This window comes from Parasteatoda tepidariorum, chromosome 9, assembly GCF_982258835.1.
Source record: "Parasteatoda tepidariorum strain Cologne lab strain chromosome 9, Ptep-v5.0, whole genome shotgun sequence".
Taxonomy (NCBI): Eukaryota; Metazoa; Arthropoda; class Arachnida; order Araneae; family Theridiidae; genus Parasteatoda; species Parasteatoda tepidariorum.
Window position 1 is genome coordinate 59153059 of NC_141763.1, and position 19654 is coordinate 59172712.

At 25.6% G+C, this 19654-nt stretch overlaps 1 protein-coding gene across 2 annotated transcripts; it reads right to left on the reverse strand.

Moving 5' to 3' along the window:
* Positions 1-903: 903 nt before the first annotated feature.
* Positions 904-18094, reverse strand: LOC107443747 (protein SHQ1 homolog). Of its 2 annotated transcripts, none has more exons than XM_087151902.1 (15): positions 17972-18094; positions 17216-17296; positions 15978-16045; positions 15835-15899; positions 15147-15272; positions 13749-13894; positions 12306-12418; positions 10526-10638; positions 10293-10348; positions 8768-8866; positions 8630-8683; positions 8277-8400; positions 7792-7912; positions 4924-4969; positions 904-3667 (listed from the first exon to the last, which is right to left on the reverse strand). In XM_087151902.1, the coding sequence occupies exons 2-15, from the start codon at positions 17288-17290 to the stop codon at positions 3296-3298; spliced, it is 1578 nt and encodes a 525-aa protein (XP_087008028.1). In that variant the 5' UTR covers positions 17291-17296; positions 17972-18094; the 3' UTR covers positions 904-3295. The 2 variants fall into 2 exon arrangements, with proteins under 2 accessions (XP_087008028.1, XP_087008029.1); XM_087151903.1 differs by lacking the exon at positions 17972-18094 and adding an exon at positions 17944-17966.
* Positions 18095-19654: the final 1560 nt, after the last annotated feature.

The following is a 19654-nucleotide window of genomic DNA, read 5'->3' on the forward strand; positions in this document are numbered from 1 at the left end:
CGAATATGAGGAATTTGCGCCATAACCAAACAATAGGGAGTGTTTGTGATTCATCAATCACATGAAAATTAATTACGCTTAATTTGAAGATTGTGTAAATACAAATCAGAATATATAAGCAATAATTTTTTTTAAAAATAAATATTTTCAAGACTTGAAAGTTAAAATCTCCATGTTTTTTTCCCCAGACATATCTAGATTGCTTGACACCTTGATTATATAAAATACAAATCAGAATATGTAGGAAGCAATAAAAAGAGTCTTAAGTTAAAAATAAGATTTTCCTTTTTCAATTATCTAAACTCATTTTATTGCAATTAGTAAAGATTAAAATTTCTATAAATGCTAAAAAAAATATAATATTTTCAAAATTAAAAAATTTTTTTTTCCTTCCGAACATTTGTAAACATATCTAGATTGCCAGATACCTTGGTTATATAAGAGCTCTGTCATTCTACACCCTTCCTGATTTACCATCAAATATGAGAAATTTTCTTCATATAACTTTACTCAATTCCAATTTCAGTGCCATATTGTGATTTCACATGAAAATTAATCATGCCTAATTTTAAGATTGTGTAAAAAATCAGAATGTGTAAGCACATATCAAGTGCACATATATGCACTTAATCAGGTCCTATATTTTTTTTCAGTATTTCTAGTACAAAGGTTATTATTTATTATTAATAACTGGAACAGATATTGAATATTCATTGTACTATCAAGAAACTTTATAGAACTGTGGATAAAGGTAGAATACTGTTTAAAAAAGTACAACAAATCAAGAAGCATATGCTTAGCATAAGTATTATTATTATTTTTTTTTATAAATGCAAAATATTAACATTCTTAGAAACTATACTTATTTAGTTCTTTTTCTTCTAAAAAATAAATACAAAGATAGAAGATATAAAAGTTTCTTTTATTCCATATATGTGCTCGAATCACAGTATTTATAACACTTTCAAAAATATAAGGCACACGTTTCAAGTTTAGGAAACAAAAAATATAACTTTATCACATAGGCATGAAAAACAAAAAGTATCAACACATATTTACAATTTTGAAAGACTAGTTACAAAACCACAAATAACTAGAAAAAAAATATATTAAAGAAAAAAAAATATTTTTATGAATTAATTTTTTAAATAACTTTTCATACAGGAATAAAATTTTTTTCTCACCAATATTGTTTAAATTAGTAGTAAATGAACATTTTATTTATTATATATTCAAAACCCAGAAAAATAATTGTGAAAACATAGATCAACTTTAAAAATAAATGCAATATATTTAAAACTGTTACACTTTTAACATAGGCCTTTGTTTTACGAATGTTAAACGAGGAAAGAAAGTTAAACTGGAAAAAGCAAATTCTACAAAATTGTACTGTTCTAGAAATTTTTTAATTACAACTAACTACAAGTACCTGAATTAATTTCAAATAATCATTAACAGACATTTCTTTATAAGTTTTCTTGTTTAGTTAATGAATATCTTCCAAATAACAAAAACTATCTACTCAAATTAATTCTAAGAATATTACTTGAGAGTAATCACACTGTTTAGCTCTAAATACATGTAACCAAAAAGGTGCAACAAATATAAAAATGCTTTCTTTGTAGTTAAACAAAATATATATACTAAAGAAATGTACAAAGTGTGGCACTCTTTCTCTCAATTTTGGTAGATTATTTCAATAAAAATTCTTTTGTACTAACATTTATTCATAACTTTTCTTATGAATTCTTGAAAATAAATGCTTTCTAGGTTAACAAGATGGCCACAATTATTCAGAAAAAGAAGAAAAAAAATGTCCTGATTTTTATTGACTATCTAATTTTATTAATTTTGTAACTGAAGGCATAAAATGAAGGCTTTTTGGTTAAATGTTATTCATCTGCATAAAATATATTATAAAACATTTTTAGTTGGTATAAGAATTTTTTTTAATAAAAAAAAAAGCAATTTTTAAGAAAATGAATCAGTACAAAAATAAACCAAACAAACATTTTAAATGAAATAATTCAGAGAGGTAACAGCAAAGAGATTTAATGGATGACACATTTTATTTAAAAGTTATGCAGCTATTTATGACAAATAAAAGGAAAGAGTAACTTTCAGTTACTGTTATATTAGTCACTGTAAATTTTGTTTAGTTTGTAAGAATGTCCACTGGTTCTTAATTTTGAAGATGAAAATTTTTGTTCGTGCAATATTTTCTAATAAATGTTAATTAAACTTAAAAAAAAAAACTTATAAAATTATATAAAACTATATTCAACTTATAAAATTTCATAAATACAAAGACCTGAATGACATAAAAACCTTTTAAGTTCTATGTATTACTTGATTAAATTAAAATAAAGAAATTTAATGCACTACACATACGTTTTATTTAAATTTATGCTGTTGTTATTTAAGACAGATTAATGATAAAAGTAAGTTTTAGTAAACTAGCATAAATATATTGAAGACAAAAAATTTTTATAGTGCATTTTTTCTAATAAATATTAATTCAACTTGCCAATTTCTTTTTAAATTATACAATTCTTACAAAATTTCATAAACTCAAATGCATTAATGACATAAAAACTTTCAGGACATATACACATATATTTATTGATTAAACCAAAACAAAGAGATTTAATGGACAATACATATATTTTATTTAAATTTATGCTGTTGCTATTTATAGTAGATCAAAAATAAGAATAATTGTTAGTAAATTTTATCATTTAACATAAATGTCAATAATGAAAAATTGTCTTTTAATATTAAAAACAAAAATTTTTGATAGAATATTTTCTAATAAATTTTAATTCAATTTAAATTATTTAGTATTGATTAAACCAAAATGAAAGAGATTTAATGGACCACATAGATATTTTATTTAAATTTAGGCTGCTGTTAATATTTATGACATATCAAAGGTAAGAATAAATTATTAGTAATTTTCTTTATCACACTTAGCATACTTGTCAATAGTGAAATACTGTACCTTAACATTGAAAATTTTGGTAGTGCAATATTTTCAAATAAATGGTAATTCAACTTAAATTATGCAATTTAATTTTATATATATAAATGCAAACTAAAATTGAGAATTAGAAAGAACAGAATTAGCACAGATTTTTTTGGAAAATATATTGGATTCTCAAAGTACCTAAAATCAATGTCCTTTACCTGATCTTTTTAGACATATTTATTAACTTTTCTGATATTTCTAGATTGATAAATTTCCCTGTTTACCTTGATTTTCTTTTTCTGTGGTCACCCTAGTTAACTTAAATGACTAAACTTCGACATTATCATTTTCATCACAGCTTTCAGAGGATTCAAAAGTACTAAGGTCAGACTCACTACAGTGGGAAGTACAAGAACTGCAAATTTCATAGTCTGAGTAGGATTCAGAAGAAGTGCTGCTTTGAGAGCCTTCGAAATTCTCACAATTGTTTTCGTTTTCATCACCACTGTCTGACAGTGATAATTTACTTAAATCACAATTTAGAGTATCCAAGGAAGCAGTATCTTTTTGGCAAGACTTTTCAGACTTCACGGCATTAGTTTCTGAACATTTTGGGTTGGCTTGAGACATCCAAGCAACAGCAGCAAAGCTTTCAATGTCAACAAGGTTAAGACCAATGTCCCCTTTGGTTAATAAAACCTGGAAAAGATTATTTAACAGATTAAAATAAATCAAATTCTTAATTCAGAAGTACATATACTAAAATATGAATATATTTAACCAAATAAGCTAAGTCTGTAAAAGTAAAAAATGATTTATGTAGTTGCATAACTACTTTGATAACTGAATATAAAACATGTTAACAATAATAGGAAAAATATATTCATAAATAAAATTCTCCAATTTTTCTAGAAATATATCAACCGAATTCCAGAACACGTGTACAATGCACGAAAATATTACATCAAAAATACAATACTTATTTAATAAGCTATATAGCTAAATATTGCAAAATCACTTTATGCTGGTCTGCAGCAACAACTCAAACAAGTATAACGCTTTGCTAAAACTCTTTTTTGGCACTCTCATCTCTGTTGAGGGAAATGGAAGAACCTTGATAACATTTTAGATAATTGTAAAACTTGTGAAGCCGAAAAAACAAAAAGGAATGTTCTGTTTGAATGAATGCTAACTAGAACTTCATCCCCAAATTTTCATGTGGCCAAATCCACAGGACGGAGATTCATCAGTCTGAGATAGATCTTCTGCTTCAAGAAAAACTAAATCCAAAACCTGAGAATTCTGAACAAATTTGTCCCAGAATGGTTCATTCAAGATTTAAACCCTTCATTGTATAGTTGATCCGTATATTACAAGTAATGCAAAAGCAAGTATCTGGGTATATCTATCTTGCAGCATCTCACTCTTAATTCTTCTTATAAGATGTCTTCTTCAATTTGACTTTTTGTATAGGTATAAAAATTATTTATAAGTAGAGATGCTGTTAATTCTTTTAATTTGTGAAAATATTAATACATTAACTTTGCTACTGTGAGAAATATTTTTAAAATTACCAAAATTCTGTCTCAATTCTAGTAAAATGAATTATTATTTATAGTAATATTTACAATCAAAATTAATTTTTTTTATCATTTACTTTTTGTTTTGCGGATTATCAAACTTTTGCTCTGCAACCTATAAATAATTATCTTGAAAAATGGAATATTAATGTTCTACTTATAAAGATTTTTTTTCTTTTAAAAGATAAAGGATTTGCAACAAATTTAAAGATCTTACTGGAGGAAAGTATTAAATAGAATTAGGAAAAATCTTTCACATGAAATGTTATAGAACACCAACTTATTAAATTATGTTTTAATGTTCTACTTCTAAGTTATTTAATTCAATAATGCAATGCAAAATAAATCACAGAAAAATTAGAAATTTCCACATACCTTTCCTAAATTATTAGCCAATGGTTCTAACTTTCTGGTTGAGCATCTATAATTGAAACAAAAATTATTTCAATTTTTTAATATATAGTGTTAATATAGTGCATAATATTAATATAGTGTTAAACAAATTTTTTTTAGACAAATGAAATACTGTAAGAAAGAACTATATATTCTCATTGCTCAAAAAAAGTTTGAGCCTTTTTGTGTTGTTTCCTGGTATCATAATTTATTGTAATTTTCCATTTGGGGAGATCAATAAAAATTTAAACAAAAATGTGCATATCTGCCTGCAAAACCCCTCCTTTATTATTTGGTATACTGTTCCATACATAACCATATACTTCCTACTTATAAAAAAACATCAGTGTTTTCTATCAAAATCACTTCTTATGTGAATTGTGAGAATACGCCATACTATAGCATATTTCTGCAAAAATAAGGTATCGTTAAAATTAATTTACAGTACATGTTAACAAACTGAGTGCTACTTTATCTTGGCTAGAAGTCTTATTCTACATAGATTTCAAAAAAAAAAAAAAAAAAAAAAAAAAAAAAAAACTTGGTAAAACTATTTTTGCCAGGACAGAGGCAAAAAGAGAAATCAAAAAAAGAAATGGAAGAAAAAAAAATTGGTAAAATGGAATACATTAAATTAGTTCAAATTTACAAGACATACCTTTAAACTTTTTGTAAATATAAAATTAACTATAAGGAAATGTTCAAGAAATTTTAATTTATAGAATATATAATAAATAATTTAGTTATCAAATAAAACATAAAAAAAGCAGTTTGCTTATATTGACAGCTTACCTAGTTTAAAATTTTATTTCGAATGCTAAATATTTGTGTTAAAATTGTTTCACCATCGAATAGCAAAATAAAAGCTTTTAAAAAGTTTCAGAACAAATAGATAGTTGAAGAAGTATCGAAATGAATAAAACAAAAATTTTAAAATGTCTTTTCAATGGCAGCAGCATTAGCTCAAAACTTAATATCTACTGGATCTAAACAAAAGATTAATTTTAGATAAAATTTAAGGATAAGTTGTTGTTTATACACTGTTTTTTTCGGTCTAATTTTCTTCAAAGAAAAAATTACGAGTTTTAAAAATAAGATAATTTCTGTTTTAAATACCTTTTCTTTATAGATTATGTGTTCAAAATTAACAATAACCAAAATTAACAATAAACCAATGAGTAGACAAAAGATCTTAATTTAAAGTAGAATTAATAATAATTTTTTTAAAAAAACTTTTACTTTAAGTCAATTTTTGGAAATTCTCTGTCTGTTTAACATAAAATTTAACACAAGTTTCCTACTTCTGATTGAATGATATCAGGATGAATATAATATAATATAACACAAAATATAATAACACATTTTTCACATTAATTATAATTTAAGTTTAAAACAAGATCATTAACAACAAAATTATTGTTCAGATCCTAAATTTTTTTTTAACTCAAATAATACAATAAAAAAATATGACCATTACATCTTTTTATGTATTTTATCAGTATATATCTTGAATATCAAATTCCTTTAATAATACTGATCATAGCTTTATATTTTTAATAAGCATCATTCATTCTAAGAATTTTTCCAGTGGCAAAAACTATTCAGGCCAATTTCCACCTCAGTAAAAATTTGCCAACCCTGCTAGTCATAAAGTTTAAGAAAAATGTAGTTAATAACTGATATTTAAATTTTGCACTTTGTTATTCACTTTGCACTGACCCTTAGAGCAAACAGCATCGATTAATTTTCTATCTCATTTAGAGATTAATATTGATACAATTAACTTAATTACAGAGCTACGCATTCCATTTAAAAGGTATAATTTCTTTCTAGCCAGCAATAATTACCAAGCTTCAGATATGCAAAATGTATAAATTTTTTTCTTCTTTCAATTATTAAGTTTGGAGTCATACACTGACAAAGCCAATACAAATAGTTGCATACATTAACATTAAAAATAAAACTAGGAAATATTTAGAGGGGGAAAAAATTCTTGTCCAATAATTACACAAAGGAGAAAAAAAGGTCAACTTGAGACCCAAGAAAAATATCTGCAGCTGAATATTAATAAATTATAATAAACTTTCAATATAACCAGTAATAAGCGTAGACATTAGTAAGTTAAAAGTGCATAGTATCATTTCAATTCAAGCTATATTTAATATAAATGTTTACATACATGGACTTGTGGTGATATATGAAAAGTCAATCTTCTCCCAAAGATTACTTTTTTTAGATCCAATTGTTTCTTATTACTATTTCTAGTTACCTACTTTGCAAGTTTCAAGTATTTCCACAAGATAACAAAACACAAAAATATCTTTTTGCTTACATAGGAATCATGGTGTGTCACATCAAAACCCTATCCTGACCATTTTGAAAATGTGGCTCATCATTACATTTACACAAGTATGTCAAATACAATATATATATCATACCTGCCAACTCTTCCGGTTTTCCCCTCAGATTTTTTTTTCACATTTAAAGTGCTAGCAAAATCCATGTTATTTCACTAAACTTTTTGAATTATATTAATAATTAAAAATGAGTTTGACCACCACTACATATAAATAATTACAACAAATATATAAAAAGTATATTAGTCCTCACTATAGCAAATTTCAACCTGGTTAAAATATTTGAGTAAAACTATTTTTCGGTAATTGTTTTACTACCACTTGGAAAGTCCATTCTCGAAAAGAATGAATGTTGGCAGGTATATATATATATATATATATATATATATATATATATATATATATATATATATATATATATATATATATATATATATATATATATATATATAATAAAGTACAATATAAATTGAGCTTAATTTTAAGAACTTACTTTTTTGATTGCATCCATATACAGAAATCAGTTATGAACAAATCATTTAGGATATATCTTGGCTCACTTAGATTAAATAACTGATGGATTTCTAATAAACATTTGATAACATATTTCCTACCTATAAAAAGATTCAGTTTTAAAAAGTAAATAAACCCAAGATTAATTTTTTTAAAATTCATAGCATTTGAAAAACAATTGAGATGGTAATACCATCAACAAAATTCTCAAAAAAAAAAGTTTCATAAACTTACAATAGACATAAATGCAAAATTAATTTTCTAAGATGGCATACTGTTCTATTTTGATATAGTATTTAAGAAATAAAATTTCTCATTACTTTAAACAAGGAAAAAAAAAAGATAAATAAACATTGCAACAAATTGAATAATTTCTTGACAAAACTTTTTTTTTTTTTGTCAGAGGTGATCCAAACTAGTGAAAAATCAAAACAATGTGTATACCTAATACATATTAATATTTACCTAACAAAAGAATTTTTCTGACATCTTCTAGCACTGTAACAGATAATTCAAAGTGTCGGCATAGAGGATAACACAACGATCTTCTTATGCAAGTGCGTGCAACATCTACAATGGACTCATAAGTCTAGAAATACAAACAACAAATTAAATATTTCTAAATACTTATATTTAAAAATCAAAACTGATAATGACAGGCATAAATTACAGATAGAAAAAGATTGTGTAAAAAATGAAATTTTACAAAGGAATGAATTTCGGTACAATATAAATTTTGGTTATCAATGCTTTTAAAACTAAACAAATTTTTAAAATTATTTTGTCTAGTTTATTGACACCTGTAGAATTAGACTTACTTCTAGCCAAGATAGAGTAGCACTGAGTTTGTTGATAGACCAAGCAGATTCAACCTAAACAAAAGATAAAAAATTAAGATAAATCCAAATAGAATTGTATAGAAAGAATAGATAGTTATTTTATAGAAATAAACTTACAGTATTTTCTCCTTCAGTTGTGCGTTTGTTGTAAGCATAAGCAAACAGTATATCAATTAGAGAATAAAATGCCTTCATTCTCTCCATTTTATTGAGCAAATGTAAATATAAGTTAAGGCAACATTTGTTATTCATCAAAATAAAACATTTTATAAATATATATATTTGGGTCTTATGTAGTACACATTCCAAAAGATTTAAGGCTAGTAACAATACGTAAAAAAGACAGAGTGGTATACTTTATGCATAGAGACTAAAGGGAAAAAAATTGAAAGTACATTATAGAACATACATTTGGTTCTAAATACAAGAATCTTCTGCAGTGTCATAACACCAAATGATAGTAGAGAAATAAAGAGAGTCGTAAATGCAAAGTGGTGAAACCAGTAGGGACAGAGGAACAATATAACAGAAGAAACATGTAGTGAGGGGGTTAGACAGGAACCCCAGGGTGCTAAGGATTAGATTAGGAATCCCCAGATATTGGGAAACTGTGGGATACTAGAAATATCATTAACTAAATTATTTAATTTTTTCAAAGTATGGATTGAGTCTCAGAAATCAAGAGGGATAGTTTAAGAGCAGTTTTGAATAATTTTAGAAGACAATTCAAACATATAATTAGAACTCTTCTTATGAAACAAATATTCTAGTAATTTAGTTTATGACCTTGCTAATATCGCATATTACCCAATATTTGGGAATCTATTCTAATTTAATCTTCTGTATCCAGGGATTTCAGCTAAATGCAATAACATCTGCTCCTGAATTCCTTTTATTCTCTGGATCCTCTGTCTTTATTGATTAAACAACTGTGCATTTGTTTGTCTCTTCACTTCTTTACAATCCAAGAGTTCCAGCTGAATGTCTCACACTTGCTTCTTATTTCCAGTCTTTTATTATTTTGTTCCCCTATCCCCACTAGTTAAACCACTTTGCATAGGTTTGTTTCTTTACAATTCTTTGGTGTTTAGACCATGAGGAAATTTTTTTTTTTTTTTTAAAAAGTGAAACTATAGTGTCTATTACTGTACTTTTATTTGTGCTTTACTCACTTTTTTTGTTGCTGTAATAAAATATGATTTGTTATTTTTGAAATAATTTAGGATTCTTGTTACTCTCTCTTCAAGTACAGATAAAATATAAAAATTTTTGAAAATAAATACAATAAGAATAGGCTTCATATTTTGGATATCATATAAAAAAGTTTCTCCTCTCAAGACAATAACAAATTTTCCAGAGCCAAATTTGATTAAATTAAGGTAAGGTTGATAAAAATGATTCAAATTAAGGTAATGTTAATATAATTTTATTTATATTAAGTCAATTTTTGAAAAATTAAAAATCTTACAAGTATATCTATAAGGATTAAGAAACTGAATATAGGTGTAGAAAATATTTTTAAAGTATTTTTGGGGATTTTCTTTGCCAGATAATTTGCTAGCTGAGCTCATAACTATAAATATTTAAATATATAATTATAACCATTAAAATAAACCATTAAGAGCAGTGAAATAGAAAGGATATATTCCTTGTTTGGTAACTTCATTAACTTTTCCTTTTCTTCTGTAGTAAAAACAACTAAAAGGAAGAGACAAATTTAATAAAAATAAATTATAAGAGATGGAATATTTTAAAAATATACACAAATTAAGTTATTCTAAGTTTTAAATGTAAGATCATCTTAATAAATCTTGCTTATATTTAATAATTGATTAGAATCAGCAAAATCATACTAAAAAATATCTGTCAACTTACTTTCGTCGTCAACATTTTGAGACGAGTCACTGAACATCTCTTCATACAGTAATTCCCAATCAGGTTGATATTTCAAAACTTGTTGAACAATATCATCTTCATATAAGTCAGCTCTAACAATAAAAGTGTGAGAATTAAGAGGTATTTTAGGATTTGTTAAATAAATAAATATGTATCATAAAAAATTATAAGAATTATATCAATTATAAGTATTCACTATTCACCCATCTAAATATTTATATTCAATTATTACAGTACGCACTTGTTAAAATATGAATGTAGGATGCATTACAAAACTATTTGAAAAATTTGCATTTATTATTTACATAAAATTACCACTTTTTTCCAAAGTATTTTGGGATATCATAAAGATTTTTATATTTAGGTGCCATTTCACATAGACTAACAATTACAGTAATTCACCATGGCAAACTAAAAAACTGAACTGATTAAAGTATGCTATTACATTTATTTTCAGATTACAATACATAATTCCTTGCAATTATATTGAAAAAAAAATTAACCCATATCTGAGAATGACATGACAAGGTCCATAGCCAAATTTTTCAACAAAAAATAAGCAATTAAAAAAATTTTTAAGCTCTTTTTAGTTAAAAAAATAACTATTAACTAGGTATTGTACACTAATTGTTGAAAGATAAAGATATATATATATATACATATATTATAATAATTACAAAAGACAACAAAACCCTTTTCTTGAATATATGAGCCCAAGCATTATTTTAAATGTATTTAATATTGATTGGTTCATTCTATTCTTCAAATTAATAATTCATTTAATTATGTAAAATTTTTTTAAATCAAAATTATAATTAGTTTAACTATTTGAAAAAGTTATTGAGAGTATTTTTTTTATATGAATAAAAGTTATTTATAAGGGGCCGTTCAAAAAGTACGTACATCCTGAAGGGGGGGGGAGGGGATTTGCTATTATGTACGGTTTTGTACGATGGGGAGGGGGGGAGATATTATACAAAGTACGTACTTTATAAACATACACCAAATTTAAATTTGACTTTTTCCTACACACTCCTTAAGTAAATATTTAATTTTATTTAAAACATAATTATTTTAATTTTTATGAAAAAGGGGGGTAGACTAATAAAATGTACGTACTCTAAGGGGGGGGGAGTAAGACCTTATGTACGGTAATGTACGAAGGGGGGGGAGGGGTTTAAAATTTCTCCATTTTTGTGTACGTACTTTTTGAACGGCCCCTAAAAGCATATTCAACAAAACATTAACAAGATTAATATTATTGATCATATAATTCTCTTATTTCCGTTCACTAAAACATGTCTCAAATAAATATAGTTCAAGGATTTATTTAAACAAGCAAGTAATCAAAAAAATTATTTTTCAGAGTGAAATATGAAAACTTGCTCTAATTTAATTAACTTCATTAAAGACAAAAATTTTTTTAATTTTCAAGTGGTTCATAAACTTTGAATACTTATTTTGAAGCCAAAATTAGTAATATTCTTATGACAAGGAAATAATTTATCATTGTTATATACTTAGTATTGCGCAACACTATATGCTTAGGACAAAAATTAAAATTTTCAAAGAAGTACCTGGCAGAAAAATGCAAAAATCAGAACATCAAGGGTTGTAAACTGTATAAATAATCTGAACACATTAGAATTTTAACTAATAATAATATTTTGATCACTTTTGCATACCAGTCTTTAGAAATCTGAACACTGGTATGCAAAAGTAAACGTCACTGCAAAAAGCTCTTAACAAAAATGCATACATGTAATGGTCTTCATCAAATTTTTCTGCTTCCATCTTTAACCGTTCTTCTCGTTTCATTTTTGGTGTCTTATTTTGAGGATCTTCAACATCAAATATTTCTACAGCTTCTTCCTGAGATAGAAAAATTACAAAATAAAAACAATTTTTAAACATTTCAAGTTTAATGAAATAATTATAACAAGAAATAATAATGCACAAATATTAGGAAAAATTTCTTTCCTTTTTATGAAATAAAAGATATTGTACATATTATATGAAACATTTGACACAGAAAGAATTTTAGAGATTTAAAATCAGAATTATCAACACAAACTACATTACATGACTAACAACAAATTTTATCTAACTGCCATATTTTCAGCTTGAAATGCACTTATTTAATCTTTCTTTAAATACTGTTTAGTATTTAAATCATCTTAAATAGTTGTACTCGAATTCAACAGTTCTTTAGTCTAGTTTTGTATGTCATTTTCACATTTTCAAATAGATATTTTTTTTATAAAAAGAAAAAACACATTATGCTGCAAGAACAACACTTTCCAACTGATGACAAAATCCAGGTATTGGTGTATAACTGATGCATGCAGCAGTCAATGTTTTTTAGGAGCATGTGACTAATGTAACAATGAAACTATAAGCCAAAACAATTGCAGCCAATACTTAAGTTTTATTAAAAATATATGAAAGAGCTTGCTTTATTATTTATTGACTGCGCCTAAAGAATTGAGAGTCATTTGTCGAATTTAATATGACCAAATTATGCTCAAATTAATACAATAGTAATAAACATGACAGCTGTAAACTATTGATCTTCAGATATATACCAGTAGAAAAGCTTTAATAAAATTTAATGTAAAAGTTTCACAGTTCCTCATAAAATTTCTAGGCATCAAAAAATGGTTAAACTTTTCACTTCTTTCATGATTGCTATTTATCTTATAAACTTTAATACAGAATGAAACCATTACAACTAAGAGTGTTTTTCAAACTTTACTTAGATTGTCTATCGAGTGTTGATCCACATTAACGAGATAATAAATAACAAGGATTGTGAGGGGGGAAAATTAATTTAAGCAACTTAAATTGAATTTGTGGCAGGCCAAAAGTTTTTGCAAAATTCACATTTTTATTTTCTATTCTAACGATAAACAAAATCGTCTTTTTGTCTACTCATAAATATAGTTTGATTTGATAGTAAACAGCTTTTATTACCTAGCCAAGTTTTAATTTTCGATTTTAAGTAATATTTTAACAGTCAAACACATACAAACAAGAAATTCTAAAATTGATGAGGGAAAAGATATTTATATTAAGGTTATATGATTTGAACTATTCTATTTTAATGTATCATGATGATGGCTTCTACATGTAAAATATTTAGAAATATCTGTGGAAATTTTAGTTTAAAGCTTTAATAAAACTAATTACAAAAAATTATTACTTTTAGATTAAACACTGAGAAAGAATAGCTATTTCCAAAACCACATTGTTGTCCAATTATATTTAAAGTACCAAAATCATCTGATGAAGGAACTTGTTCAATACTCCAATCAAATTCTTCATCACTTTCTATATCCTCACAGCCTTCTACAAAAAAAAAAAAAAAAAAAAAAAAAGATACAAATATAATGAAACAATTGTTTGTGAATAATTACTTTAAAATATAAGAAGAATTTCTCCTTGAGCGGTTTTAGAAGTAGTAATACAATGATAAAAAGTAATAAGTTAAAAAAAGTAAAGTACAATAAAAGTTTACAAAAATTTTATGCCATCGTTGGACAGTCCCTCAAGTAAAAAGTCTTACAAATAAAAATCTCAATTCTAATATTTATTAAATTAAATGAATAAAAGGGAGGTGGAAATTTTGAGGAGATGAAAGATGAAGCATTCTGATTCTTTACTACTCTGGGGATCCAAGTGAGATTACATAATTAGTGAATGATCCAGGTATTAAAGTATTAGTCTATAAATAGATGAGCGAGAGAAGGCCATTAGCTTGCCAGTGATAAAGACAATGGTACTTCACATACAATGAAATTAACAAGAGAAAAATGTTGTTTTTCTGTTAGAGAAAAGAAAATTGGCAAAAGTTTAGTTGGGCCCTGTAACCAGCAAAAATTACAGAGATCTTTCGGTTTGATTTCAGAGGGCAGAAAATGAAGCTTGAAATTGAGAATCTTCAGCAAAATGCAGTAGAGTTGCTCATGAGAGCACAAGAATCCTTTCTACTGAATACAGCTCAGTACATGCACATTCAAACCCGTTAGTATTTCATCAAACATGAAAAATGATTGGCGCTTTCACACGATACGGATGACGGTACGCCGTATTGGGTTGTGGTTGAACGAATTGTTTGAATGGAACAATTTGAAAACCTTGAATAACAAAAAATCATAAATGTAGCAAAATATAACATTAGAAAAATTTTCCAATTATCTTGTTTGTAGTAACGTTTTTTAATTAAATAAGATTATACAGTAAAAGCTCATCAAAATGAGTATTGCATATAAGGAGACTGGTACTATTATGAGAAATTTCTTAGTTACTGTTTGAGGGGTAAGATACAAAATACCAAAGACATAAAAGGCACTAACTTTAAATTGATTCAGATAATTTTTATTTCTTTCCAAGTTGAAAAAAAATGCAAAAAGCATTGCAATTACAGTAGATTTCTGCAAACAGTCTGAATAGAGGAAATATTAAACCCATAAATAATGAATGATTGTAAATCTCTACATTATCAAGACATGAAAAATTCAGGACTTCATACATAACAGAGAAATACAAAATAAATCAAAAGTATAAAATATGATGTATAATATATGAAAATATATATTACCAATAACTTCTATCAATGGTGAGGGATTTGTTTTTCCTTTCTTTGGAGCTAGAAGTTTAGTTATTAAGTCTAAATTTTCAAAAACTTCCCCTGCTTGAACTTTGGGGACATTAATAATAAATATTCCTGTAAAAAAAAAAAAAAAAAAAACAGCAATGAATAACAAGATACATACAAATACAAAATCTCCTTAGAACAGAATAAACTAAATATTATTTTATATCTTCATAACTATTTTAAGTATTAGAAAAATTTAACTAGATGCACACAGTAATTCCATTTAAATAAATATATAATAATAAAACTTATATTTCATTCAATATTAATAGATAATCTACATAGATTTAAGTAGTGCATCATATTTTTAGAAATTTACAAACAAATTAAAAAGACAATTGAGTATTCTCAATTTACTTAATAATACACTGAATATTTAACATTGTAAAATATTGAAAATATTAAATCATGTTTCTGATTTTACAATTTATGATATTGTATACACTAATTTATTAATTATCATAGTTAAATGTACTCTTTTCAAACTATCAAGCAAGTGAAATTCTGATAATTAGATTAAAAGTGTTTTATTTATTATTATTTTTGCTGACTGTACAAATCATCAGCTTCTTTTTTAAGCTGAATTATTTTATTAGAAATTTTCATGCATTTAAGACTTAAATCTACTTACTCTTATCAAAATCATATTTTATAGATGGTTCTTCCGTGTAAGTAACTCTACCAGGAAGGTTTAATCTGAAACAAAAATATTTAATTCAATATTAAGCAACAGTCAAAAATTTTTTAATAATCAAATGAAAGAACAATTAATACCTCAAAAAATATGGTTTAGAATAAAACATAAAATCATGGTCTTCAAACTCAACTTGTACATCGGAAACCTACACAGAGTAAATAAGAGAGTAAGAAGTTATTAGTGCAAGAACCATATCAAGAAAGATATTGGAATTAAAATATCATTGGGTATAAAAAAGGTAAATACTTTTGATTTTAAAACCAGCTCAATTCATTTTTCAAAACCTTTACATACAAAATAGATAAAGAATGATTTTTATATTTTTTTTTGCTTTAAAATTAAGGTAAATATTTAGAAATAACCAAGATCCAACCCATAATCATTAACCGACCTAGGACAAGATTATCTGGCTCTTATGCATTTCTACCATTTCAGAAAAAAAAAAAAAAAAAAAAAAACAGAAAGACATAATTTATAATCACTAATAAATATTTTACTGCAATTTTCGCTTCATAATTACCGAAAATAGTGTTAAAAAATTTACATACATATTTTTCACTTCTCAATTGGATGATAATGAAAAAGCTTACAAAGTGTGCAAAAGCACATATCTAAGCTTTCGACAATATTAAATAATAACTAAAATATTTTTTTTAAAAAAGGTAGTTTTTTATTTATTTAAAATTAGTTTTTTATTCACAAAAAAAAAATCTAGTTAGGAATGGTGGTGGGATCATCAACCTCGTAAAGACACAATAAAAAAATGTAAGTAATAAATTCTGTATTTAAATTTAGACTATTTCCATAAGGTATTTATTTGCAATAACTAATATTGCCAAATGGTATTACTTTGATTTTGCAACAAATTAAATACATTACATGCTAGCTCACCTAATAAGAGTTACAAATAAATTATGTCTTAAATTAATGAACTTAAGATAAAAAAGAAAAGAAGCAAAGAAGGGAACAAGTTATTTTAAACAGGAGAAAACTTTTATACTGAATACCTACACCAAATTTTTTTTTTTCAACAACCAGGGGAGAAACTAACAAATAAATAAAAAATAATAAAAAAAAATATTACGAAAGGGACCAGCTTACAAATTATAACTCAAAGCTAACACCACTATATCTTCAATAAAGAAAAAAAAAAAAAAACATATTTTGACAAGTACAAAAACTTTTTGGTGCTTGGGTATTTGTAACTAATGCTAGCAACACAGAAACCAAGACAGAAATATCCCCATTGACAATTTTACAGCAGTAGTATAATTACAAATGGCTTCATATAAGTAATAACATAAAGTTGAGTTACCTTTGCAAATGGTACTTGAATGCTGACGACTAAGAACTTATCAGTTTGAGATAATTCAAATGCTGGAGTTAACATTTTCAACTGTAAAATGAATGGGAAAAAGAAAATGATTTAAATATTATAATATTCTTACTACAAGACCATGCATTTATGTATAATATATATATCTTAAACAAAACTATAATAAAATTCGACAAATGAAACCAAGTAAAGTCATGAATATCTATATTAATTCCCCAACTATAAGAAACTGAAGGCATCAGGAAAAGGAAATTATACAATTTATAATAAAAATTCTTATAATTCATAAACAATAAATACAACGTAACTAAAAATGAGTTGCATTTTTCAAGAATATTAAATCAAGAAATTTTAAGGACATATCTCTGTTGTTAAAGAAATATCACGATACAAAATAATATGATCCTGTTAAAAGTAATACCATCGTGCATAAAAGTTTTTCAAGTTTAATATACGTAATAAAATTAAAGGGAAGTTTAAATTAAGAATTTGGATATTCAGTTGCGAAAAATGTAGTAAAATTCAATGCTATTCTTAAAAAGTTAAAGAGTACAAGGAGCAAAATATAACTTATCAATAAAAACTTTGGAAACACGTTTAGTTTGAATAAAAATTGAAATTCAAGAAAATAAAAGGAGATTTCTAAAAGTAATAAATTCTACAATTATTAGCAATGACTAACACTTCATTATAAAGATATCAATTACATTTAGCAAGAAAAATATTAGAATTCACCTAAAAATTTACGAAATTCAAAGTTGACTGCAACAAGTACAAATCAAAACAAAGACATGAAACTTAAAGGAAGAGATGTTGCCAACATTGCAAATTTATTTATTGTTGAAATTCAAAGTCAAAGTCAGCTTATGTTTTTGCATTTTCAAACTTACGTTTTTCACGTGAACATATATGCTTGAATTAGATGTAGTGCGAATGGCTCTTAAGGATAGTTTTCATGCAAATTAAAACTTAATTTTCTGAATCTATATATCTGAATATCTTACTTAAATAATTATGAATCGGATCATTCTCAGGGTTGTTTCCCAGACCGTCGCCAATAGCCCATTGTGCAGCTCTTGTGCGACGTAAATTAACAACACAATACAAAACAAATGAAATAAAACAAAAATACGACCACCGAAGCCGACGTCTTCAGGGGGTACCGGCCCCGGTAGCCATAAAAAACAAAACCATTTCTATTTGAGGGAGAAGCAAAAGCTTAAAATATCTCCCTCAGTACCCCGATGGTTTTGTATAGAGGTCCAGGAAAAACAAGATACATTCAAAAGAATAAACAAATTACGAAAAGAAAATCAATAAAAATCATCAGAAAATTAAAAACTCACAGTCACAGGTCAAGAATCAACTTCAAAAGCGGAGGAAAAGAAAACACTAAAAACTGAAAAACAACGCCCCCTATAATAATGCGCAGTAAAAGTTTAAAAATGATATGAAAAGGTCAGGAGAAGGAGATACGTAGATAAATTAATAGAATGCTTAACTGGGGCTGCTCAGTTAAGACTAGAATTGCGCCCTGTTAAAAGAAAAAATATAAAAAAAAAAAAACCTAAAAACCATCAATCATTTTTTTAATTAAAAAATTAACATTACAAAAATTAAAAGGAAAATCATTTTTACTCAAATTATTTAAAAAATTATCCACAGCTTCTCGAAAACTTTCAACATTATTACAAATTTTCTTGATCCTAACTAATTGTGAAAAAACAAGATTTTTGAATATTTTACTACACAAATTAGTTTTAAAGTTGCAGAAAAAAATAACATTAAAATTAAAGGCTTTTCTTTTATCAAACACACCAATTTTAATAAAATTGTTAACAATATCAATTTTAAAATCTAAATATTCAATATTAAAGCAATTTTCATTAGTTTTTTTCAGGACCAAATCACCAGGATAAATTGTATAAATAAAATTAAAATCGTCACAATTAAACAAAATCAAATCATCAATATATCGGAAAGCATTAAGTACTTTATGTTCAAGAAATTTAGCCTCAAAAAAGTGCAAAAAAATGTTGGCAAAAGCCCCAGAAAAGGAATTACCTTGTGGAATTCCAATAATTTGTTTATAAAAATCTAAACCATTAAAAAATTCTCAAAAAGATTAAACTTGCATAAATCTAACCAGTTAAACCTATCAATTTTTTCATCAAATAAATACTTGTCATAAATACCTTCACAAATCTCAATAATTTTTTCATGTGGTATGCTGGTATACAAATTTTCAAAATCAAAAGTGTTAATGCTGGAAATATCATTACTTTTAATAAAATCCAAAACTTCAACATTACTTTCAATAATAATATTTTTTTCTTTTTTAATTTTAAGCAAAATAATTTTTAAAAAACAAAAAAACCTTTTACTAATATCAGAATTATAACTATTAGTACCACATGC

Coding starts and splice junctions, on each gene's coding strand:
- LOC107443747 (XM_087151902.1), bottom strand. CDS start 17,290: ATGTTAACTCCAGCATTTGAATTATCTCAAACTGATAAGTTCTTAGTC. Junction 15,900..15,977: donor TCTAAACCATATTTTTTGAG/GTATTAATTGTT, acceptor TTTTTGTTTCAG/ATTAAACCTTCCTGGTAGAG. Junction 7,913..8,276: donor CAGAAAAATTCTTTTGTTAG/GTAAATATTAAT, acceptor ATCTTTTTATAG/GTAGGAAATATGTTATCAAA.